Genomic DNA, 26746 nt, shown 5'->3' on the forward strand with positions numbered 1-26746 from the left:
CGACGGAGTTCTGTGCCTAGAGATATTGGCCCCAAAGACTGGCGCCCCTTTCGATATTTCTTTTTGTATTAATCTGTGTTCAAAGTACAAGAGTGGTTGGGTCTCACACTCGGACTCTGCGTCCAGATGCTCTATAGAGTGGGAGCCCAAACCACTTATTTATTTACAATGGATGCCAAAAGCAGAGCCCCAAAAGCTTCAAATCAGAAGCCTAAACATAAAAGCAAAGGCTCTTTATCTCACAAGCTCTCTAAAAATAAAGCAAAGGAGTTCTCTCTCTCTCTCTCTCTCTCTCTCTCTCTCTCTCTCTCTCTCTCTCTAACAGACTTGGACACTCCAAGTCAAAAATCAATCGCGACAGCACCAAATAACCACTACAAAACAATTCACAGATCACAATAGATTTGCACTGGCCCGGCGGAGTTCCGTGCCTAGAGATATTGGCCCCAAAGATTGGCGCCCCTTTCGGTATTTCTTTTTATATTAATCAGTTCAAAGTATAAGAGAGTGGCTAGGGTTTCACTCTCAGACTGTGCGTCCAGATGCTCTGAGAAGTGAAGCCCTCACCACTTATTTAAAGATACAAGGGATGCCCAAAAGCAGAGCCCCAAAAGCTTTTAAAATAAAAAGCATCAGTTCTCTCTCTCTTAGAGAGTCTTTTCTCTTTTTTTTATATAAAAAAAAGCAAAATTCGCATCGCTGATCATTTTTCCAAAAAAAATTTGTTTAAAAAAAAAAAGCCTCCGCGATTTTCGGAAATTAGGGTTTTTGGCAGAAATTAGGGTTTCTGTTGTCCGCCACGTCATCACTTTGTGACATACCCCCCTCTTGAAAGCATTGTAATCGACCGCGATTACGCCTGCAAAACCGACAAAAGCCATAAACCGTCTTAGCAGACACTGACTGTTAGTACCTACGTACTAGGAACACACATCTAGCACATGTACAAAATCGACAATCACATCACAGAACATCATAGGACATCACCAGACATCACAGGACATCACATGACATTCAACATTCATTCGGATCTTAGACCATGATTTATCGGCAATGTAGCTAGCAATCACATCTAGGTCCAATCGGGACCTCATCGATGTCTGATTGACTAACCCCTATTGCAACCATGTCTATTTGAGATCAATCAGACCAAAATGTTGCAGTCATTTCGGCTATCAGTTCCTGCACTCACAAGAAGAACAAATCAGGATCATTATCAAGAATTCCATTTCATAAAGTCATCCAGCAGAATACTGTCAGCTCTCAGTATCTCTGAAGCTCAAAGAGACATCAGTGACTTTAGTATCAAAATCGAGGCATCTGTTGACAAAGGAGTGGAGTAACTCCCCTCTTGTGCATCCCACTGCACCAGATCTTCGGCCAAGCTGAGTTTCTGGGTTCCGTTTGGAGTAGACTATGCTAAACCAAAACATCCAAGTAAAGTTTCACAATCCGAGGAGTATCTGCTAGGTCCTCCTCCTGCATCCACTTCGCATCAAATGCAGGAAAGTTCTTGAACTAAACCAAGAACCGCCTTCGGACTTTACCTTTCTTCGTATCGTTATGTGCCAAAATCTGTTCAGGAACAAGGATCTCCTCGTTTTCTTCCACTTCGGGTTGCTCATCAGGCTCCCCATCATCAGGCACATCACCCTTAACAGGTTTCAAGAGACTCACATGCAATGCATTGTGAATCCTCCAAGTATCTGGCAGTTTCAATCGGAAGGAGACATCATTTATCTTTTCAGTTATCTGGAAAGGTCCGTAGTATTGCATACTAAGCTTTGGAAAAAGCCTCTCCTTTCCCTTTTTCTTTCGTAGGCGTGCCTTCTCAAAACGTAAGAGCACCCAATCATCCTCCTTCATTTCAAGTCGCGACGATGGCGATCCGCTGCCTTTTACTGTTATTCTTGAGACTCCTGCGAAGTCTCGCGAACCTTGGCAAAAGCCGTATCCAAATCTCGCGAATATTCATCCGCTTCAAATATCTAATCTTTCCTGCTCAGGAAGGATGGAACCTTCGCAGCACTTACAACAATCTCACATGGCGTCTTCCCCGTCGAAGAGTGTATCGTGTTATTGTACGCAAATTCCACCAAAGGTAAGTTCTTTTCCCATTGAGTCTTCTGATCCGAGTTACAAGACTTCAATAAATCTAAAATCACTGAATTGGCAATCTCAAATTGCCCGTCAGTCTGCAAGTGGAACGATGACGAGAACTGCAACCCGTGCCAATGTTCTCCCAAATTGCCTTTCAAAACAAACTCATAAATCTGGGGTCTCTGTCGGAGACAATCGTCTCAGACATGCCATGTAATCGGAAAATCATCGTGATCATTCTGTGTTCTTGGGAGATCAAAAATGAAATCCATTGCAATACTTTGCGAGGGGTGGGTGGGTATGGGTAAAGGCTGTAACAATCCCTGTGCCTTATGCCTGTCAAACTTGACCTTCCGGCATACCAAGCAACTGCGCACAAACTCTTCCACATCCTTTTTGAGTCTCGGCCCAAAGAAGTATCTCTCTACCCCCTTCATGGTGGTAGCAATGCCGCGGTGACCTGTAAAAGGTGGACAGTGGCATTCAGTCATCACCTTATCCCTCAACGGGTGTGTAACAGACAACATAGTCTTTTTCATCAAGTAGCCTTCCCAAAGGGAGTATCCAGCTACTGTCTCCCCATCCCGTATCCGTGTGAAAATATCTGCAAAATCTGTATCTGTGGCATACTGATCGACCATATCCTCGAAGCTCCTATGATGTATCGCGGAAACAGCCAGAACCAACGGTTTCCGAGACAAAGCATCTGCCACCACAATCTTCTGTCCCTGCACATGGACAATCTGGAAGTGGAACTGTGACAAGATGTTCGCCCACCGCATCTGCTTTTCCGAAAGCTGCTTCTGTGACAAGAAGTAGCGCAAACTCTTATGGTCTGTAAAGACAGTAAAATCCGCTCCGAGTAGGTAATGCCGCCACTGAGTAAGAGCATGGATAACCGCCAAAAGCTCTTTCTCATAGATCTGTGTTGTCATCTTCGGCCTAGAGAACAAACGGCTTTCGTAAGCTATGACATGGCCTTCTTGCATCAAGACCGCACCCAGACTACGACCACAAGCATCACAATATACTTCAAATGACTTCTGCAAGTCCGGCAAAGTCAAAATAGGTCCCGTAGTCAATTTCTCTTTCAATGTCCGAAAGGCAGTCACCTCTGTGGGTCCCCACGAAAAAGGTACTCCTTTCTGTGTCAAGGTATGCAAAGGGGAAGCAACCTTTGCAAACTTTCGTATGAACCGCCTATAGTACGAACACAGTCCCAAGAAGCTTCTAACTTCATGGACATTCCTCAAATCGGGCCAATCACGGATAGTCTCTATCTTGGCCGGGTCCATGTGCACTCCTGCTGCTGACACAATGTGTCCCAAAAAGTGTATCTCTGGTAGGAAAAATTCACTTTTCTTTGCATTAATCACTAACGTGTGATCTCGTAATGCCTGAAAGACTTGAAGCAGATGATCTCTGTGTTCTGCCTCATTCTTGGAGAAAACAATGATGTCGTCAAAGAAAGTGCCAACAAATAGCACGTACTCTCGAAAAATCCTGTCCATCATCCGGTTAAATGTCGGAATCATGGATAGTCTCTATCTTGGCCGGGTCCATTTGCACTCCTGCTGCTGCTGACACAATGTGTGCCAAAAAGTGCATCTCTGGTAGGAAAAATTCACTTTTCTTTGCATTAATCACTAACGTGTGATCTCGTAATGCCTGAAAGACTTGAAGCAGACGATCTTTGTGTTCTGCCTCATTCTTGGAGAAAACAATGATGTCGTCAAAGAAAGTGCCAACAAATAGCATGTACTCTCGAAAAATCCTGTCCATCATCCGGTTAAATGTCGGAATCACGGATAGTCTCTATCTTGGCCGGGTCCATTTGCACTCCTGCTGCTGACACAATGTGTCCCAAAAAGTGTATCTCTGGTAGGAAAAATTCACTTTTCTTTGCATTAATCACTAACGTGTGATCTCGTAATGCCTGAAAGACTTGAAGCAGATGATCTCTGTGTTCTGCCTCATTCTTGGAGAAAACAATGATGTTGTCAAAGAAAGTGCCAACAAATAGCATGTACTCTCGAAAAATCCTGTCCATCATCCGGTTAAATGTCGCAGGAGCATTGGTTAAGCCAAAAGGCATCACCAAAAACTCAAATAACCCAAAAGTCGTCCGAAAAGCTGTCTTGTAGACATCTCCTGGCGCTATCCTGATCTGATGATATCCACTCTTCAAGTCAATCCTGCTAAAGCACGAGGATCCCTGTTACCTGTCGAGTATATCATCGATCGTAGGAATCTGAAATCTGTTCTTGATGGTGATTTGTTGAGAGCTCTATAATCGATGCACATTCTCCAAGATCCGTCTTTCTTCAAAACCAACAACACTGGAGAGCAATACGGTGAAGTACTAGGCTGGACAAGACCCTTTTCCAAGAGGTCTTTCACTGGGTTCATAATCTTTTCATTCTGTACTCGGCTCACACGATAAGGTGGCCGATTCGGTGGCGTCCTTCCAGGTATCAGATCAATGGTTTGATCTTCAGGCCCTCTGAAAAGCAATCGGCATGAGTGTGGAGAAAAATCTTGGCGTTCTTTTGATTAGGTCAAAACATATTCAACCTCTATCCAGCGTTCAGTTCTCTCCCAAAAGAATGAGTAAGAAACTGAAGTTCATCAAGTACAATCTCTAAGCCCTTCATTTATCAAAGTCGCTTTCTCGGCCCGGTAGTCAACCACGGCGTAGTTCTTGTGGTACCAAGGGATCCTGAGTAGAACGTCACTCGCGTGCCCTGAACACCCCTGTCATTGCAAACAAAGTTTGCCAATGCTCGGTGTAATGGCAACATCCCATCCGGGTGTCAGTCAAACTACCTCTGCCTGTGGTGTCAGTTTGTCGGGCGTAATTCCAAATCGAGCCGCCAATTCCAAGTGAAAAGAAGTTGGCCTTGGCTCCTTCGAAAGAGCTTCCCGATCCTTCATTTTGCCCCAAAAGCGGCAAAGTTTGTACTTTCATGCATTAGATTCGGTGTAGGTCCCACGCCATGTGGTACCAGTTTTGCTTTTCTATCTGCCTTTTCTGCCACATTCCTCAGCTGCTCTCGAACTATCAGACTTGTCATCGTCTTTATCATTCTGTTCTTTCTGTGCCTTTTTAGGACACTTCGCGGAGATATGTCCATGTTCCCCGCATCCAAAGCACTTCCCCTCTCTGATGAAGCGAGCTCTCTCCTCAAGAGTAAGCTTGGGTCGTGCATCCTTTTTCTCTGGGTTGCTCTTTTTCTTTCTACTTTCATTTCCATAAGTCTGTTCGGCTCGTTGTGTCATGGCCTCATCTGTGGGGTAGGTCAGACTGCCAGAGTGAATGGCAAAGCCCCGCTTTGCATGACTCATCAACTCCTGAATAGAAGCTGACTGCTGTTCCAAGCAGTGATCTCGGATCTCTGTAGGTAGACCCAAGGTAAACCGCTCAATCTGTTCTCTGAACGAGATCTTCTTGAATGAAGAGGCGGGTAGAAAAGAGTTCCGGAATCTTTCATAGTAAGAATTCACTGTATCGCTCTTGGTCATCCGGAGATGGTTCCAAGCAGCTCGTATATCTCGCTCAAACTCTTGAGTCAACCAAGAAGAAATAAAAAGCTTCTTAAACTTCAGCCATTTAATTGGCGCACTCTTGTTAAAAGAAGCGTGGACCACCAAGTACGAGCATTCCCCTTAAGGTAAGAGGTAGCTCTCCGAATCTTGGAGTGCTCTGAATAGCGTCCTCCCGCGAAAGCGATGTCAAACTGCTGTATAAAAGACAAAGCCTTCGAAGCATCTGAGTATCTTGAAAAGTATCAAACTTGATCGAGTGGCCACCTTCCTTAAACTCTCGGACTTTCTTGCTTTTATCTTCGAGAAAGTCATACTGGTTAGCTTTGTAAAAATTCTTCTTGTTCGCATAAAACTTTCCGTCATCGGAATCTGAGCTGTCTGTAGACGAGTCCTCAGTAGAACTGTCAGTCTCTGGGCGAGATGTAGCCTTCTTTGCCTTTTTCTTGCCCTTTCCGAAGCTTTGTTTCTTGCTTCGCTTTTTACCTTTTCTGTCTTCTTCGCTCGAATCTGAAGAGCTAGAAGAACTGTCAGAAGAAGAAGAAGAAGAAGAAGAACTCGGTACTCCTTCAAATCGAACACGCTTCTTCTGTTTCTTTGCCTTGTCAAAAGTCGATTGACGACCCAAATATCCCGGGAAGTCAGCGCTTTTCTTCTGCTTTTTTGCGGTGCTTTTTTCCTTTCTTTTGCATGTCGAAAGCGTGAGCAATCCGTGCAGCAACCACGTTCTCCAGTTCCTCTCCGTATATTTCTTAGAGGCAGAAGGTTTCTTGAGAGCGGGTTTCGGGAGTGGTGTTGTGGTTCTTTGCCACTCCATCTGTACCTCTTCCAAAGAGGTTTGGTTCATATATTTTGCCATCTTCTGGTCCTTGGCAAAATTGAGCATTATCTTTGTTGCATCGCCGATCAACTGGCGACGCTCCATCTCTCGCCGCTCCGCTTGAGTAGGCCAAGGCGGGCCATACTCTCTGCTGGAATCTTCGTTGTGATCCCAGCCCGTATCTCCAGATGCAGAGGGAGTCGATTGATCATTGCCTGAAGCCATAGGTGCCGTGGAAAAAAAATTTCGGGGATCGGATTTCCCGTAGAAGAGAAATCGGCCGTGCTCTGATACCATTGTAACAGACTTGGACACTCCAAGTCAAAATTCAATCGCGACAGCACCAAATAACCACTTCAAAACAATTCACAGATCACAATAGATTTGCACTGGCCCGGCGGAGTTCCGTGCCTAGAGATATTGGCCCCAAAGACTGGCGCCCCTTTCGGTATTTCTTTTTATATTAATTAGTTCAAAGTACAAGAGAGTGGCTAGGGTTTCACTCTCAGACTCTGCGTCCAGACGCTCTGAGAAGTGAAGCCCTCACCACTTATTTAAAGATACAAGGGATGCCCAAAAGCAGAGCCCCAAAAGCTTTTAAAATAAAAAGCATCAGTTCTCTCTCTCTCTTAGAGAGTCTTTTCTCTTTTTTCTATATAAAAAAAAAGGCAAAATTCGCGTCGCTTATCATTTTTCCTTTTTTTTTTTAATTAAAAAAAAAAAGCCTCGGCGATTTTTGGAAATTAGGGTTTCTGGCTGAAATTAGGGTTTTTGCTGTCCACCACGTCATCACTTTGTGACACTCTCTCTCTCTCTCTCTCTCTCTCTCTCTCTCTCTCTCTGTCTCTGTGAAATTGTGTAGAATAAAAAGCACTGCTTTTTTTCCAGCGCAAAATCCAAAAATCTGTCGTACAGTCCAGCGTGAAACGCATTGCGTTCTGCAGAATCTGCCGTACGGTGCCACGTCAGCATCCAATTGCTTTTCCATGTTGCCTTTTAGGGTTAGCAGAATTAGGGTTTGCAGGTTTTAGGGTTAGGGTTTCCAAAATTAGGGTTTGCAAGTTTTAGGGTTAGGGTTTTTGCTCTTGGGTGGCCACGTCATCACTTTGTGACAACTACTTTTTTTTAAAAAAAATGCAAACTGATTGTCCCTCGAAATGACCCTCAGAATTTTTTTTAAAAGCTAACTTGAGTTGTTTTGCAGATCTGTTGTAATCGTAGACGATTACTCTCTTTCAAGAAGTGCTGACGTGTCAAGTCAGTGAAGTGCAGAGCCAACCTTCAGATCACGACCGAGGGGCCCGAACCCTAAGAAGAACAAGCAACAATAGTAGAAGAAGTCCTACCAACTTATGGGAGCCCGTCCGATGGGGCCCAAGAGACATAAAAAAATTAAAAATAAAGCTGGACCCTCACTTGTGCAAAAATTGATGACGTGGCAACTGTACGAAAAACTTGAAATATCGTTGACAGTGCTGATGTGGCAGATTTTTGCAAAGCGCGCTGTCAGTGCTGATGTAGCAGTTGTACGGAATTCTGTGATTTACACTGACAGTGTAAGGTGCAGCGGAATGAATGTTGAACTTTGCTTAAGATGAGTGCTCCGAACTGTGCTCAAGGTTCCTTTTACTTACAGAAGGCTTTCGTTCCTTTAGTGAGAGAGTGCAAATGATCACAAACAAAGTGAATGACAATGTGAATGAAGGTGCACGAGTCTGAAAGATAGAGAGAGAAGAGAATATGACACCAGAATGTTGTCAAACCCTCCTCCGAAGGCCCCACTCTCTATGGCGAGAGCGGTCTACTTATGATTGCACAAATCTCTACAATGCTTTGGAGTTGCCGTCGATGTCGACGACGACGAGACAGTCTGAAAATGCTAATGGGTGAAATCTGCAAATCTTTATCTGCTGAATTCTGACTCTATGTCGGTGACGATGTCAATGACGACGACGCGAGGACGACGCAAAACGCAGATGCTGAAATCTGCGTTTTCGGGGCTAAATCTGCAAACTTCGCAGGATATGATCGTCCGGCGAGGATCTGCTGCGGGAAGGTGGGATCTGCGAGGTTTGTGGGTTGCTCTGTGGGTACTAACTGCTGAAAATTGAAAACGTTGGTGCTACTGTGGATTCCGTCGCGAAGGAACTGCAAAACGCTAGGTCGCTTGCTGCTCCAAAAACGCTAGGGCTGATCTGCTGTTGTGGGGGAAGCTGCTAACGCTAGGGCTGACCTGTTGTCTACTGTCGCCGTGAATCTGCAAATGCAAAAACGCTGGCTGATCTGATGCAAAAAGGCTAGGACTTCTGCAATGCTGAAAACGCTAGAGTTGTCCCAGGGGTTGGTCTTTCTGAGAAGTTGCCTGTTGAGCAAGGTGCTCCTGCTGCCTCTTCTGCCAGAAAGTGCTAGCGCTAGGTTTTTATTTATACAAACTTAGTAATTTGCCCTACCTACTTTCCAACAAAAGTCACTTAAAAATAATGAGCAAAAAATGTCAAAAATAGGGAAAATAGGTCTATGCACTCTAAATATGCTCCTGATGGATTCTGATGGATTCTAATGGTAATGCTGATGATCATGCCGGGTGCAACCAGAGGATATGCATCTAATCTAAGTGTCTGGACATGCAGGGTCTGCGAACAGACTCACAAAAGTGCCAGATCACTTCCTATCCTACATTGACTTGACTGAACTGAACCCTGGTCATGCTGTAGCTTGTCCACGGACACATAGGGTTGGATGTGTCACATGACATCCCCTCCTTTTCAAAGTGAGGTACTAGTACCGAACTGTATGGAGTCGAGGGAGATCACCAATAGCATGCGGAATCTTGGAAGGGACTCTTTGCCGGCCCACTCTGATGTGTGGGTCGTGCAGTACTTGAACTTCATAAAGTTCTGCAGCGCTTGCTTCTTTGGGCCGCGCTGAAAGCGACACAGTCTTCTGTGGCTCCTTCGGCTCCTTCGATTCTCAACTTCGTCTAGAGTCATGCTTCTTCCTTCTTCAAGAATCTCCATGGCTGAAAATTCCTGAAACCACTTCCAACACAAAAACATGAACATACCTATTCCATGTAAGGTGACTGGAAAAAATCTGGTCTTCGTAAGAGACTGTGCATGCAATGTAGATGAACAAAGAGACGGAGTGCCAAACCGTTCACCACACACACGCAAACAATGAGATCGAATCTTGTCTTTCTGATCTAAATCAATCAACTGTGGCAAATCATAACGGAAATGCCAATGCTTGGTGCTCATACTTGCTTGTGCTCTTTCTACGACTGTGTCGTGCCAAGGAAGAGACATGGAATGTGACTTCCTTGAATGCATACTTTTCAACTTTACATGAATAATCCGCATACATCCATGCTCATTCATGAGTGAAATGTGCTCAATGTACAATATGTCATGCCTAGGAAAAGGGATCACATAAAGACGCTGACTAAAATACAGGAAATGATCACGAATGAAACACTCGTACAATGCGTGCTGACTAATGATGCAACACATAATACTTCCTGTGAGGGGTTCTTTGGACCTAGGCTTGAGAGCCAAGATCTGTTCTTCGTGATTGATCGAATCTTCCTGTGGGGGTTCTTTGAACCTCAACTCAAGAGCCAAGATAGGTTCTTCGTGATTGATCGGGTCTGCAATGAGGTTAGTTTCACTAGACAAAGTATCAACTAAACCATCATCCTTGTGAACAATTACATCTTTTTTCTGCAAATCATCATGCTCGTGAGAAATCACATCTTGATCATGCAAATCATCATGCTTGTGATTAATCACATCTTGATCATGCAATCATCATGCTTGTCATTGTCATCCAAATCATCATGCTCATCATTATCATTCAACATCATGCTTATCATTATCATTTAAATTATCATGCAAATCATGTAATTCTTGTGTGTCATGATTTGGAGAAGAAGAGACTGAGAGAGTCTCCTTTTCCCGAATCTCTTGCATCTGTGCCTGCACTTGAGAAAAGGGACGCAACATCTCTTTCATTTGTTGGGCACTCTGCGCTTCATACGCTAACCATCTTTCTTCGCACTCGCGATCGAATTCGGCTTATCTTTCTTTGGCTTCCAAGCGTTCTTGCTCGTACTCACGCTCTATGGTTGCTATTAGAGTTACATCTCCGGCTGCTTCACACTTCATGTTGTACGGCTAGTATGGTCCGGGTTGGCCACCCATGTCATGCACTTAGCCTAGGGTCACATGTGCACATTGCACATGGTCATTCCTTTTTCCATTCACCACACCCACATTGGATGGTTTTATACCTTAGGGTATTTTTCCCATGGGTGTGTGAGGGTCGTGAGGCCTTTTATCTCATGAGGTCGTGGGGGCCTTGGGGCCTAGTATATATGCTAGGCCCACCCCACATGTATTCATTATCTTTGTACACTTACGATAGTAGAGAGGTTCCATTGGGAACCCGTTTACCTACTCTCTCTCTATCCCAGCATTGGCACTTTCTCTCTCTCCATCGCCATTCTCACATGGTATCATCGCTTGGACTGGGAGCACCTTACACCTGCGATTGAGGCATACAAGGCTAGCGCTGAACCTCCTCTTCACTTCTATCGTGAAGAAGCATCAGTTGGAACAGCAGCGTTTTTGCCACCAGCGTTTTTGGACCAGCCCCCCTTGCGTTTTTTCTTGGGATTAACTCCAGCGTTTTTCCCTCATCATCGCATTGGGCAGAGGTTAACTCCAGCGTTTTTTTTTTCTTCATTGGTCCATCTTCCCCCCTCATCGCCACTTGGTGCTTGTGTTATTCAACAACACAGTTGGAGGTTTTATCGTCTGTTGCAGTTGGCTTCAGAGTTCCCCTTCATCCCCTATCACTTACTCCTCATTGCCCCTCATCGGCCGGGCATTTACCTTAGCAATTTGGCAATTTTCAGCTTGCTGCGTTTTTTGCTACTGCTGCGTTTTCAGCGCACACACGAGGTGAGGACATCGATCTTGTCGGTTCTTACGGTACCCTCTTCATTGGGCATTTTCCCCTCTCTTCCGGTGCGATTCTGGATGAGTATTGCTTGCTGTTTTTCTCTCATTTCAGCCTCTTTAGAGCTGAGATACACAGGGATTACTCAACATCCGCTTCTGCAGCGTTTCCATCTTGTTCGGAGACGTACAAGCTTGCTGTTTTTTACTGTTCAGCAGTGATTTTCAGCACCTTAGCAGTTGCTCTTGGGTAGACAGCTTGCCTGGCACTTATCCTCTAGCACGGTTGATCACGGTACCCTCACATCGACTTGATCTCTCTGCTTTCTGGGCATACGCTTCCGCACAGAGATTGACGAGACATGGCTGCCCCTGCAGCATATGGTTTTACGGTCTTCTCAGAGACCTCCAAGCTGGATAATTCCAACTACAGTGTTTGGAAGACGAAGGTGAAGACCCTGATCACCTACAATGGATTCTGGGATTGGCTCCAGGACAGCACATTGGCTACGAAGCCGGTTCTTACTCCAGGATCTGTTTCACAGGCAGATATTGATTCATGGGTCGACACTGACCGTCGGGTGTACACTTTTCTCCTTATGAACCTCTCTGACACGGTTCTACAGGAAGTTAAAGCGGAGGAACATGCACACAAGCTTTGGCAACGCATTACAAAATTGTTTGAGGACAAATTAGTCGCTAGGTGTCTTCGGCTAGAGCGGGAGCTTTACCTCCTGCAGTTCAGCCAATTCAACTCACTTCTGGGGTTGGCTCGCAAGATGTGGGAGATCTGGGACGACCTCGTTGCCTCTGGAGGCAGCATGACCACACAGCAGATGGCCAAGCACTTGCTCTTCAAACTCCCTCCTCGATTTGATTCCTACTACCAGGGGATCATACGCTCACGCCCCGCAGCCCCGCCTACCTGGGAAGAGGTTCTTCCCGAGCTCATGCAGATTGAGAGCCACTCCGAGTTTCGGGCCGGAGGAGCTGTTGGCGCGGATGGTGCATTGCTGGCTAAGGGCAAGGACAAGGGAAAGAAGGCCCAGACATCAGATTCGGGCGAACCTTCTACGTCGGACGACAAGAAGAAGAAGAACAACAACAACAAAGACATCGAGTGCCATTATTGCAAGAAAAAAGGGCACAAGCAAGCGGAGCGTCGGAAGAAGAAGCGGGACGAGGCTGACAAAGCTAAGAAGAACATAGCTTCCACGGCGGTGACGACTGCCAAGCCATCTGAGGGGATTTCTCTTGTTGTTGCTACCGGTGCGGCATTGACTTCTACTCAGTCTGGAGCATGGATTGTGGACAGCGGTGCTACTGCCCACATGACTCCTATGAGGGACTGGTTCAGTTCCCTTACAACTACGTGAGATCAGACTATCACTCTTGGTGATTCCCACACGGTACCGGTCTCTGGTACAGGCCACATACCCATTTTCAGATCTTCGACTGATCCACGATACAGTGCTTTGGAGGCTTTGTATGTACCTGACTTAGCCTTCAACCTCCTTTCAGTGGCTTCACTTGATTCACAGAGGGCACAAGTACTATTTGGAGGAGGTAAGGTTGTTATCTCCGACTCTGCTACTGGCACAGTGCTAGCCCATGGTGAGCGAGACGGCACCCTCTTCAAGCTCACAGCACTACTATCACATGGCTCGGTATCTTCTTCATTGTGGCATGCCAGATATGGGCATCCAGGGAGTCCTTGGTTGATGGGCTTCCTAGCATTCGCTCTCCTACGGGTGTTTGCACAGCTTGCCAGATGGGCAAGCAACATCGTGACGCCTTTCCGAAGCAGGCTGAAAGCAGAGCTTCGAGACCACTAGCCTTGATCCACACTGACATTTGTGGCCCTCAAGCCACTCCTTCCTTCAATGGAGCCCTCTACATGTTGGTGCTAGTGGATGATTTTACGAGGTACACTTGGGTTTACTTTTTGAAACTCAAGTCGCAGTGCCTATCCTACTTCAAGGATTGGAAGACTATGGTGGAGAAGGAGAAGGAGAAGGACTTAAAGATTGTCTCTCTTCGCTCAGACAACGGAGGTGAGTTCACTTCCAAGGAGTTCGCGTAGTTCTGCAAGTCGGAGGGCATACAGCGCCAGCTGACTACTCCTTACACTCCATCTCAGAATGGAGTGGTCGAGCGGAAGAATCGGACTATTGTTGAGATGGCTTGGACGATGCTCGAGCATGCTTCTCTGGCTCGGGTTTTCTGGGCAGAAGCTTGTTCCACGGCGGTCTACCTTTAGAACAGGTCGCCTACATCAGCAGTAGCATCTATGACCCCTTATCAGGCTTACTATGGGCGCAAGCCCTCTGTGGCACACCTACGCGTGTTTGGGTGTCCGGCCTCGTGCATGTGCCGAAGGAGAAGCGGACGAAGTTGGATCCTAAGTCCAAGAAGATGATCTTTGTTGGATACAGTCAGGACTCCAGTGGATTTCGCCTTCATGATCCGGTCACCAGGGCCACTACAGTGAGTCGTGATGTTGTCTTTGATGAGCAGTTCATCGGCTCTTCAGAGGGGACGTCTACATCGGAGCCTTCTACATCGACACCTCTCTCCCTTCCCGCACCAGTCAGGCCTCCACCTCCACCTCCACCACTACCTAGACCTCTACCACAGCAGCCAGTACCTACCTTGGATCATGCTGATTCTGACACCGACTCTTTCCAGTCTGCAGATGATGCTGAGGACCCTCCAGAGGACGTAGCGGCAGCACCTCGGGAGCGACTTGTACCTGGTTGGCTTTATTCGACAGTTTCTTCTTCTGGATTGACGGAGTTACCACAGCCGCAGGAGCTTGGGCAGCCTAGACGCTCAGCACGCCTTCAGCAGCGAAGGCAGGTATACGAGGGCAACGAGTTCGTGAACTTTGCTCTCATGACGCGGATTTCTTCTATGGCCCCAGAGCCCTCTTCAGTGAAAGAGGCCCTTGAGTCTAACTCTTGGAAGCGTGCGATGCTTATGGAGCTCGACGCTATTGAGCGGAATGGTACTTGGAAGCTTGTTCCTCGACCTAAGAAGCGGAAGATTGTTGGGACGCGGTGAATCTTCAAGACGAAGTTCAAAGCTGACGGTTCCATCGAGAAGCACACGGCGAGACTTGTGGCCAAGGGCTATGCACAGCGCCCTGGCGTTGACTTCGACGAGACTTTCGCTCCAACCACTCGGATGACTACTATACGGATGTTACTCTCATTAGCAGCCCACTACGGCTGGCCTATCTATCAGATGGACGTCAAGAGTGCCTTCCTCAACGGTACTCTTACAGGGGAGATTTATGTTGAGCAGCCGCCAGGTTTTGCGAAACCTGGCTTCGAGGACTACGTCTGTCGACTGTACAAAGCGCTATACGGCTTGAAGCAGGCTTCCAAGGCCTGGTATCAGAGGATTGATGAGTTTTTCATTAGTCTCGGGCTGAAGCGTACACATGGTGACGCGAACTGCTATGTAGCATCAGAGGGCAGTTTGGTTGCTATTGTTATTGTATATGTTGATGACTTGATCTTTTCAGGTTCTTGGACAATCAGGATCCGCTCCATCATGCAGTCTTTGGAAAAGACATTTGAGATGACGGATTTGGGCTTGCTACACTTCTTCCTGGGTTTTGAGATTTACCAAACAGCTCACGACATCTTCTTCTCTCAGCGGAAGTATGCTACGGATATACTTGACCGACTCAGAATGGGACAGTGCAGACCTATAGGCACTCCACTTGAGCCCGGGGAGAACCTTTCTATCCATGATCCCTCAGCTCGGGTTGACCAGACATAATACCGCAATGTCGTAGGCTGTTTAGTGTGGCTTACCTATTCACGCCCAGACATCTGCTACGCTGTTTCCATACTCAGTTCTTTTTCCTCCAAGCCTCGGCAGCGACACTCGAAGTGTGCTCTTCGTACGATGAGGTACATTTCTGGCACGGTTGATCTGGGGATCTTCTATCGTCGCTCAGGCGGTTCCACACTTCGTGGATGGTGCGATTCGGATCGGGCTGGCAATCCCGACACTCGGCGCTCGACTACTGGAGTCGTTTTCACACTTGGCTCAGGACCTATCTCATGGAGCAGCAAGAGGCAACCTACCGTTGCGCTCTCATCTACAGAGGCGGAGTACCACGCAGCTTGCTACGCTGCGTGCGAGGGCATTTGGCTACGGAGACTTCTGGGGGAGCTGGGGTTTCCACCGAGTGCAGCGACACTTCTTTCCTGTGACAACCAGAGTTGCATCGCCATCGCCAAGAATCCGGTCTTCCATGCGAGGACCAAGCACATTGAGGTGCAGTATCACTATGTACACGAGAGGATTTTGGCTGGAGATTTGCGATTGGAGTACGTCCGTACGGCGGACACTGCTGCAGACATCTTCACCAAGGCTGTTTCCCAGCAGACTTTGGCTTCTATTCACCGCATTCTTTCTGTTTGCTCAGCATCCGGTGCTGAGAGGGGGTGTTAGAGTTACATCTCCGGCTGCTTCACACTTCATGTTGTACGGCTAGTATGGTCCGGGTTGGCCACCCATGTCATGCACTTAGCCTAGGGTCACATGTGCACTTTGCACATGGTCATTCCTTTTTCCATTCACACACCCACATTGGATGGTTTTATACCTTAGGGTATTTTTCCCATGAGGGTCATGAGGCCTTTTATCTCATGAGGTCGTGGGGGCCTTGGGGCCTAGTATATATGCTAGGCCCACCCCACATGTACTCATTATCTTTGTACACTTACGATAGTAGAGAGGTTCCATTGGGAACCCGTTTACCCACTCTCTCTCTATCCCAGCGTTGGCACTTTCTCTCTCCATCGCCATTCTCACAGTTGCCACTCTTTCTTCGTAGTCACGATCTATGGCTGCCATAGGATCTGGTGCAATCTTTGGCGTAGATGGGGAAGGGTCGGAAAAACCTCCTGGTGAGGAAAACTCTTCTTCGCCACTCCCATGCTCACCACCTCCAAGCGAAGTATCTATTCCGCTTCGAGTGATGACCATCCACTGAAGTCGTGGGTTCTTGTGGTCTTGGGTTCTTAAGTTCACAAGGAACTTTGGGTTCTTGGGGGTCTTGATTCTTGGGGTTCTTGAGTTCTTGAGGGTCTTGAGGGTCTTGGGTTCTTGAGGTTCTTCTTTCGCTTGCAATCGGTGTTCGAGAAGGATCCTCTCTTCACCCGAGTTTTGCTCCCCTTGGCGGCTTTGCACTCACACCAAGGTTGCTTTTTCCCACCTCATGTCAATTGGCCAGCCGCTAAGTGCACGGTCCTTTTGCAATGAGTGAAAAGAGGCACAAGGGGAGGCTCTTCTTGGGTTTCTTGTCACTCTTCAAAAACACGATTAGGAATCGACATGCCCAAGTGTACTTGGGTTCGTGCGACCTCAACAAGCAAAAAAAAAAAAATGTGGTTCTTGTGGTTCTTTCCTTGAGTGATACAGAACATTGCCAAAGCTCTGATACCAATGTTAGGTGCAACGGAATGAATGTTGAACTTTGCTCAAGAAGAGTGCTCCGAACTGTGCTCAAGGTTCCTTTTACTTACGAAAGGGAGAGCCTTCCGTTCCTTCAGTGAGAGAGTGCAAATGATCACAAACAAAGTGAATTGACACCGTGAATGAAGGTGCATGAGTTTGAGAGAGAGAGAATACAACACCAGAATGTTGTCAAACCCTTCTCTGAAGGCCCCACTCTCTATGGCGAGAGCGGTCTACTTATGATTGCACAAATCTCTACAATGCTTTGGACTTGCCGACGATGTCGAGACGACGAGATTGGCTGAAATTTGAAAATGCTAATGGCTGAAATCTGCAAATCTTTATCAGCTGAATTCTGACTCTATGTCGGTGACGAAGATGCGACGACAACGCGCTGAAAACGCAGATGCTGAAATCTGCGTTTTCCGGGCTGAATCTGCAAACTTCGCGGGAGTTGACCGTGCGGCGAGGATCTGCTGCAGGAAGGTGAGATCTGCAAGGTTCGGGGGTTGTTCTGCGTGTGCTGACTGCTGAAAACTGAAAATGCTGGTGCTACCGTGGATTCCGTCGCGAAGGAACTGCAAAACGCTAGGTCGCTTGCTGCTCCAAAAATGCTAGGGCTGACCTGCTGTCTACTGTCGCCGCAAATCTGCAAATGCAAAAACGCTGGCTGATCTGATGCAAAAACGCTAGGCCTTCTGCAATGCTGAAAACGCTAGAGTTGTCGCGGGGGTTGGTCTTGCTGAGAAGTTGCCTGTTGAGCAAGGTGCTCCTGCTGCCTCTTCTGCCAGAAAGTGCTAGCGCTAGGTTTCTATTTATACAAACTTAGTAAATTTGCCCTACCTACTTTCCAACAAAAGTCACTTAAAAATAATAAGTGAAAAATGTCAAAAATAGGGAAAATAGGTCTATGCACTGTAAAAATGCTCTTGATGGATTCTGATGGTAATGTTGATGATCATGCTGGGTGCAACGAGAGGATATGCATCTAATCTAAGTGTCTGGACATGCACGGTTTGCGAACAGACTCACAAAAGTGCCAAATCACTTCCTATCCTAGACTGACTTGATTGAACTGAACCCTGGTCATGCTGTAGCTTGTCCACGGACAAATAGGGTTAGATGTGTCACGTGACAGATAGCTTTTTCGCATTGCTTTTGGACCAGAAGCTTTCGAGTTTGAAGGCTTTTCATGTAAACTCCTTTTTGGGCCTAGGGCCTTTGAATATGAGGCCATGGGCTCATTCTTTGGCATGCTTCTTGGAGAAGGTGAAGAGTCTGGAGTACCGGCTTGTACTGTGTTGATGCAATATAAAGAAATACCGAAAGGGGCGCCAAGGTTTGGGGCCAATACTCTCTTGGGTGGAATTCCGCCACTCCGTGTCCCGTGTCGTCTCTCTCTCTCTCTCTCTCTCTCTCTCTCAGTTTAGTTGTTATTGAAGTGCTAAAAGTCTGTTCAATCTGTTCTTTTCTATTGGCAAGTGGTGGTGGGCTTCAAGCCTATGGGGGGTGATGGCGAGGTGCCATGGGGAGGAGGGTGCATAAAAATAGTTGACGAGGAGAGAGCAGAGAGAGTCGACACGGCACAGATGTTTGATTGAAAATCTACTACATATATAGAGTTAAACTTTTCATGCAAATTCAAGACTAAGGAGTAGTTCTCCTCAACTAACCAAAAGGGCTTGTTCCCACATAGACTAGACAACACCGACCTGGGCTTGAAAACCGAACAACCCCCCCTCAAGCCTAAACCACTGACAATGGACTCGAGACAGACCATGGCAGAGTTCAATCACCTGAAACTATGAGTAGAAGTCCCCCCCTTGACAATAACATAGGTGTGTGTGTGCACTTTCCTCAAACAAATATCAGTGTGAGACAAACCAAAACTCAGAACCAAACATAAAAGGGCAGTCTTACCACTGATGTGTGGCAGTGTCTATAACCCATACATTTTATTGACAAATTGCTAACATAAAAGGAAACATAAAACAGAATGAAAGCTACAGGACATCACTATCTACAACAAGCATTGGTGCCTTACCGTCTTCATCACTTTCAACCATGTTGATCTATCGTTTATTCTTCTTAAAACATTTATCCGAAGGATGATTGGTCTTTCCACAGTGGATGCTAAGATTTTTGCTGAAACAATCCTTGGTTTGATGATTGCTATGGCCACATATCGCACAAAGGTCTAGTGCTGGTAGTAGGCCTTGTTGAAGTTGCAGTCCTGGTTGAATTTGTAGTCGAAGTGCAACCACGAGCTACATATGCAGTCGGTACGAAAGAACTAATACGTGGTACTCGTTTCTCTTCTTCCCGCAATGAATTAAAAATACCATCCAAAAAAGGCAGCGGATTTACAATTTGACGAAATTATGTATGTAGGCTATTAAGAGAAACGGCTATAAGATCTTCATCTCAGACAGGAGCTTCAACATAAATCAGCTGAGTGCAAATGCTTTTCAGTCTGTTAGCTAAAGCTGCAATATTCTCATCATCACGCATAGAAAGAGAATATAGCTCCATTTTAAGGCTCATTTTGGAGCATTTGGCTTTAGGAGCAAACACTTTCTCTAATTCCATCCAAGCAGCGTTGGCAGATTGCATGTCATCTAGATAATGAATAAAATAATCTTCAAGAGACATCAGAGTAATACCTAATGCTTGCTCGTCCTTGCGTTGTTGCTCGGCAAATAGTGCTCTGGTGGATGTGCCTGCTTCGTTTGTTGATAGTCTTTTGTTGATAGAGTCTTGACGACGCTCCAAAGGTTCTTTCACGTAAGATATTCTTTTACTTTGATTTGCCAAATGTGAAAGCCGGATCCGTTGAATTTATCCACTTTCGATGCCATGCTTGATATAATTTCTGCTATGGTCACTGTCGTTGAAGTCGAAAATAAATTCTTGTTGCTTGCTACAACTATTAACATTGATAAGTTTTACACTTGATTTATCCTTCGAAGAATAAAGTGTTGCGTACATCTACAAATCAAATGTTTTCTTTCCTTGAAATAATTCAAACTCGAATGGGTTTCAACGTGATTCCTCTTAGCTCGATGGCAATAGAGTATAACACCAAAGACAGTAGGAATTCCGATGCAATTTGGTTCCTTCTTCTTCTTGCTTTGGAGGAGCACGCGGCTTGATTTACACCATCTTCAACACCTCTTCGAGTCAACGGTGCATGTGAAAACCCCCTTGGTTGGAGACGAAATACCAAAATAAAGAAGAGGCAAAGTTTAATGGAGTGTGAAAAAGCAAAAATGGCAAATTCTGGCGAGCTGTGCAGTGCAATGAAAACGAGTAGGGGTTGTTTCGGGTTGAAGCAACAAATAGGAGTAGAATTCTAGCCCTTCATAGTGTCGAAATTTCCATCTCAAGCCAGGGCGAATTGATTGAGGTAGCCCTCCTAGGATTCTCTGCAGGTCAAAACTTTCTCTTTCCTCCACAGGCGACTTGTCCCATGCGGCGAGGCTATGGTAGCTCGAACCCCAATTTCTCTGATACCAGTGTTGGGCTTCGAGCCTATGGGGGGTGATGGCAAGGTGCCATGGCGAGGAGGGTGCAGAAAAACAGTCGACGAGAGAGAGAGAGCAGAGAGAGTCGACACGACACAAAAATAACGCTTGTATATTTGATTAAAAATCTACTACATATATAGAGTTAAACTTTTCATGCAAACTCAAAACTAAGGAGTAGTTCTCCTCAGCTAACCAAAAGGGCTTGTTCTCGCATAGACTAGACAACACCGACCTGGGCTTGAAAACCCAACACATGGTGCCCGTCTTGTGACAGTTGAACCTTGAGGTTTTGGAATTTTTAGCATTGTCTGTTCCTTAAGTGCTCGTCGAATCAGTGGGGTTGAACCTCGTGCAACACGTGCTGCACAAGAGGGGAGCCACTCCACTCCCTTGTCACAAGTTGCCTAAAATGAATAAAGTCAAAAATTTCTCCTTGAGATTTTAGGGATACTGACGGTCTCATTGACTTTATGAATATATGCACAATGAATTGAAAATTTCCTAGATTGAACGGCTTACATGTACTCTTTCAGGTGTGTATTGTAAGAGTAATGCAAAGGAAGATGAAATGTTTGCAACATTTTGTCTAATGAATGATTTGATGAACTTAGTGCATCTAGACATCTGTTAGAGATCAGTGAGATCTTCATGTGATGACTAAGTGAGTATGATTCTAGTGCATCAAGATTTCTATATGGATGAGATGACTGGATACTCTTGTGAGTGCATCAAGAGTTCCGGAAGGATGAGATGGCTACACAGGGATCTATAACTTTTAGACTCTAACATCTTGGTCTTCTCGACCATATCTGTTAAGTTGGGCATGCCACGTCACAAACTTGTGACAACAATGGCCGATGTTAGAGCTCTTGCCATTGCAGATGTTCCTTGTCCTTTCCACCCTTGGTGGCTTTTGGTGGTTCAGGTTGTGATATCCAGCAGTAGAGTATGCTTTGGTGGAAGTGCCTCTCTCTAGAGGCTTCTATCATCCTCTCTTCCCTTAGCTTGCTAGGGCACTTTTCACTCTCTTTAGGAGAGGTTTTTAACCTGGCTTTAATTTTCTACAGTCTGCCATGTGGTTCAATGTATCTAGTTTTTACAGTCTCAAGCTTGCTGCCTTCTGGCCTTCTTTGTAATCAGTGATGCACTTGCCCTCAGCTTTGGCACCATTTGGGCATTCTGAAAGACTTTCCAAGTAATAGAAATCAGCCTTTCTTTGTGTGTGTGTGTGTGTGTGTGTGTGTGTGTGAGAGAGAGAGAGAGAGAGAGAGAGAGAGAGAGAGAGAGAGAGAGAGAGGTTATGTGCAAGTTTATCACATGCTTTTATTTTATCAGTTTTGGTTTGTGTAACATGGAGGATTTCTTACTTCCGTCGGTTGTTTACTCATGATGGTCTTCTAGTAGGGCGGACACATTTTGAAAAAGGCTTAATAAGCGGAATCTCACAAGGTATTACTCTTGAGAGGTCGTAGGTGGCGGGGCAGCTCTGGAGAGGTTGCAGGTGTCACAAACGGGAGCGCATATGAATATAAAATATATATTCGGATAAATAGAATTTATCACTTAATACTGAAGCCAGAGGATATATATATATATATATATAGAGAGAGAGAGAGAGAGAGAGAGAGAGAGAGAGAGAGAGAGAGAGAGAGAGAGAGAGAGAGAGAAGATCAACACAGTAATGGGGAGAGAGAGAGAGAGAGAGAGAGAGAGAGAGAGAGAGAGAGAGAGAGAGGTTATGTGCAAGTTAATCACATGCTTTTATTTATCAGTTTTGTTTTGTGTAACATGGAGGATTCCTTACTTCCATTGGTTGTTTACTCATGATGGTCTTCCAATAGGGCGGACACATTTGAAGAAACGCTTAATAAGCGGAATCTCGCAAGGTATTACTCTTGAGAGGTCGTAGGTGGCGGGGCAGCAGTGGAGAGGTTGCAGGTGTCACAAACGGGAGCGCGTAGCAATATAAAATATATATAAATAGAATTTATCACTTAATACTGAAGCCAAAGGATATAGAGAGAAATAGATAGAGAGAGAGAGAGATAGACAATGAGAAGATCGACACAGTACTCGGAACTAGAAGATGGGTTGGTCCTCCCCGTAATAGTATCTTTATTACTGAGGACAAGTCTATACAAGCACTTGAACCGAATGTATTACGACGCTCGTTTTAAAATAAGACTTGATGGTTCCCGGAAGCCTCGGTTTCCGATTCCTAGGGCAAAACCCTGTTCCAAGGAACTTCGTTGCTTATTTCAAATCCTTGAGAACCTTGGATCTCACCTTCTAGACTCGAGGCATGGCATCCCTACAACTCGTTTCTGACTCTGTTTCCAGATTCCTCTTCCATTAGAACAACTCTGCTTTCCCGGATGCGAAGTCCTTCCTTGGGAATCTCAACTTTTGAATCCCAACTCGAGAGTTTACCACTCTAGGATCTGTGGATCTACGTCCCAAACTCGGGTACGAAACCCTTGGGCTCATTTGGCTCTAGTTCCTCAGAGGGCTTTTCTCCTGCAGAGGCTCATGCCTTCCTCTGCTCCTACTCTTTTACTAAGAGGAAGTACACCTGCAACAAATACTTAGAGATCATATCATGAAAATCGTTACCTTCAAAGTCTGGACGCTCGAAACGCAAGTCGGTTCTCGAAAAGCAATTTCCCGGAAGAGATCTCAACAAAGAAAATCCTCTCTTCCAATATACACACAAAAGAGGTGTGTTCTCGGGTTCCTTCTTGCAAATCAGCCCCGTCTACGACGTTTATGGGCTGAAAACAGAGAAAAAGAGCAGCTTGTCGCAATGGAAACACGCTCCGTAGGCACTTCTTCGCGAGGGAACTCGCCCACTGGGTCCTCGCGACATCTGGTACACTTGGGGCAGCCATGGGCATCACCGGCAATGTCGTCTTTGCGGTTGAAATTTGCAGCAGCATCTCCTCCTTGCAAGCGCTGGTCTTCCCTCTGGGAGAGGGGGTGTGATGCTTTTATAGCTCCCTGGCCACGACAGAGATAGCTGAACGCTAGCTGCTCGCGGAGAGATCGCGGCCGTTTTTTTTTTTTGTTGGTCCTCTTCCAAAAAGAGAGAGAGAGAGAGAAAAATCGCTGGCTGGTTTATGCTGCTTTATTTTCCAGGTGGCTGCCCACTTATTAAGTGGGCAACCGGCATATTTTAAAAATGGTCTGAATCTGCCCAAAAAACTCAATAAAACCTTATAAGTTAAAAACAATGCTTACACATCACTTCCCAGGGGTCCCTGGATGCAATCACATGTACAGTTGCAATGCAGACATAGACATCCTCGTAGGAAAGCATCTGCTTTCTTGAAAAGCAATCTCGCTTTCTCAGAAAGCATCCGTTTTTCCTCAAAGTTTCCTCTGAAACCATCATCGTTCAAGTGCTTGCTTTTCCTTGTGCACTATTCTAATACAGTTCGGAATTTCATTGTGACTATGGATATTCCCTTTTTGATGCACTCGTCACCCACCTTGTGACGCATTAGGAATACCCATCACCTAGTCCTTTCCTACCGAACTTACAATACAATCTCCTTCACGATGCTCTATGTCACGATGCATCAGAGGTGTCCGTTCCCGGATGGTCAAATACTTTTTCCCGATGGTCACCCATCCGATGTGACGCATCAGAAGTACCTGTTCTTGGTGGCCTTACAAATATTCCCTTTCACAGTGCTCCTGTCATTACTTTGAATGACGCACTAGAAATATCTGTACTCGGATATCTCCAATGAGAAAAACCCTCTCACTAAGAATTCCAATAATCCATTTAGAATTATTTTTCCAGGTGTTCCAAGCGAGAGTCCAGATGCTCCCTGTCACCCATCCGATGTGACGCATCAGAAGTACCCGTCCTTGGTGGCCTTACAGATATTCCCTTTCATAGTGCTTCTGCCATTACTCTGAATGACTCACTAGAAATATCTGTACTCGAATGTCTCCAGTGAGAAAAACCCTCACTTAAAATTTCAATAATTCATTTGGAATAATTCTACCTGGTGTTCCAAGCGAGAAAACCCTCTCACTTATAAATCCAATAATTCATTTAGAATTAATTTTTTATGTTAGAAAAACCAATTTAGCAACAACAGGTGCCAACGCAGCCATGAAAACACGTGCGTGACGAGCAGCCAAATGGCGCAATGAGGGTTCAGCTTCCGTAGGGCAGCTACCAAGAGCTGGCGAAAAGAGCAGGGCAAGGCCCAGCTTTGTGCGAAGGGGGGGATGCTTGGGTAGGTTTTTTTAAGACTTAATCAGGGCATAGCAGACCAAGCAGGGCATTTGATCGGATGGCTTAGAGTAGGAGTAACTATCGCTTATTAGTGTGCGCTCGAATCCTATAGTCGTCCTCCCCAGAGGGAATGCACAACATGATGCTCCTTAGTTTCGAGATGAGGTCTTCTGCATGCCAGTTGCCATTACATTGTGGAACGTTTTGCGAGCTCGTTGCTGTCACTTTCTCAGTGCTGCACGGTCCTCTGCTATGGACATCCTCGTAGACATTTGGGTGGATATTATCCACACTCCACGTAGCCCGTGGGATTCAACAGCGGGTTCCTCAAGGCAGCTGAGGAGCACAGGCTTGTTTTTCTTAGATGATGGGCTCACTTCCAGTTGTTCTTCAGTTTTGTTAGAGGTCGCGGTCAGCAACATTTCTCCCACCAACCCCACTTTGAAGAGTTGCATTTGGTGGATTCTTCCATATCCATTCTTGGTTTTTTTCAACCCTCTACATCCTGCGAGATAGGCTAGTTCTAGCATCTCTAGGGTTCTATTGTTCTCAAATTTATAGAGATGATCTTTCCACACACAGAGAGAGAGAGAGAGAGAGAGAGAGAGAGAGAGAGAGAGAGAGAGAGAGAGAGAGAGAGAGAGAGAGAGAGAGAGAGAGAGAGAGAGAGCGCAGGTGGAACTTGGCCCTTCCGTTTCTTGAACACATTCTTAAGCTGGGCTCTTTCTCGGAACGGAAATGGGAACTGAACGCCGTTCTCTCCTTAGGCATAATCGGAATGGGGCCCGGAACGCCCGGAATGGCAAGCGGAACGCGGAACGGGAGCAACGCCCAAGTTTGAAAAGATGGCTGTTTGGGGCAGCTCTTTTGAACTCTTTTTTGGGGCCCGGGGGGGGGGGGGGGTATCCTTCCCATCCTCTCCTATATAAAGAAGGGTTTTAAACCCTCTCTCTCAAGCTCTCAACCTCACCCTAGCCCTCAAGGCTCTCTCTCGCTCTCCCTCTCCCTCTCCCTCAAAGCTTCAAAGCTCAAGCCTCAAGGCTCAAAGCCTCAAGCTCCATCACTCTCAAGCTCTCAACCTCACCCTCTCCCTCGGGCCTCAAGGCTCCAAGCCTCAAGGCTCAAACTCCATCCTTTTGTCAAGACTCACTCTCGAGTGTTAGGCTCCATTTGGCATCCCTCCCTTGTGTAGGCCTTACGCATTATTGAAAAGCATGTCTAAATAGGATTCTACTTGGACTAATGGGTGTGTGTGGCTCTATACTAACATATAGGTTGAATCCAGCTTAATTTAAGCATATTCTAGGTTTACCGTTCCGGTCCCCGTTCCCATTCCGTTGCCCCAGGGCCCCCCCGTTTTGAAAACGTTCCAGAGCCCCCCGTTCCCATTGAGAGAGAGAGAGAGAGAGAGAGAGAGAGAGAGAGAGAGAGAGAGAGAGAGAGAGAGAGAGAGAGAGAGAGAGAGTTGAGTTATGGCGCACATTTGCAATCGAGAAAATAAGAGTCCCATAACAAGTGGCAATTGGCCAATTGGAGGGAGAAAAGAAAGCCCACCTCCCTCAAGAGAAGGCAAAGCGGTCTGTCCTCTAATCCTGTTATGCCAATTGATAGGAATAGCATGGTCAATCTCTAGCATACAGGTAGCAACCCCATGTCGGATCCCATACACAGCTGATGAAATCTGCTTCTAGCAAAGAACCCTTCCACCTAGCCCAATCATTGTGAGTCCTCTAGCGAAGCTGCCGGAACTCCTGGTGCGTAACATGCATTCCATATAAAGGGTTGCCTCTCAAGTTCCTCCAAGCAGTGTGGTTGCTCGAGGATCAATGCAGGACGCATAGGCAACCAAGCCCTGAACAAGGCAGGCAGTTGTATGGGACATATCCAGCTGGGCATTGTTAGTGGTGCGTATGCACTAGCTATCACCTTTTTATCGGGTTAATTGTTTTTGTTTAATGCTTCATGTAATGCTAGCTTCACCATGGCTGATTGTAGCTTGCCTCTCGTAAGCCATGACATAAAGTCAGTACGTAGAAATTTGTATTAATTTATGCTCATTTGAACGCATGCG

At 46.0% G+C, this 26746-nt stretch overlaps 2 protein-coding genes across 3 annotated transcripts in view; both read left to right on the forward strand.

Annotated features, from left to right (window-relative positions):
• Window positions 1–26746, forward strand: part of LOC147437262 (protochlorophyllide-dependent translocon component 52, chloroplastic-like) — a 36635-nt gene that overhangs the window by 8525 nt on the left and 1364 nt on the right. The window lies entirely within an intron of this gene.
• LOC147437263 (uncharacterized) lies at window positions 11765–12839 on the forward strand. The gene has a single exon (XM_086486843.1). It carries the CDS (start codon window positions 11784–11786, stop codon window positions 12795–12797), a length of 1014 nt encoding a protein of 337 aa, XP_086342969.1. The 5' UTR covers window positions 11765–11783; the 3' UTR covers window positions 12798–12839.

The sequence above is a fragment of the Adiantum capillus-veneris genome, chromosome 17, assembly GCF_014529385.1.
Source record: "Adiantum capillus-veneris isolate H3 chromosome 17, ASM1452938v2, whole genome shotgun sequence".
Classification (NCBI taxonomy): domain Eukaryota; kingdom Viridiplantae; phylum Streptophyta; class Polypodiopsida; order Polypodiales; family Pteridaceae; genus Adiantum; species Adiantum capillus-veneris.

Excerpts from the sequence above, each read along its gene's own strand:
- LOC147437263 (XM_086486843.1), top strand. The coding sequence starts at position 11,784 with ATGGCTGCCCCTGCAGCATATGGTTTTACGGTCTTCTCAGAGACCTCC.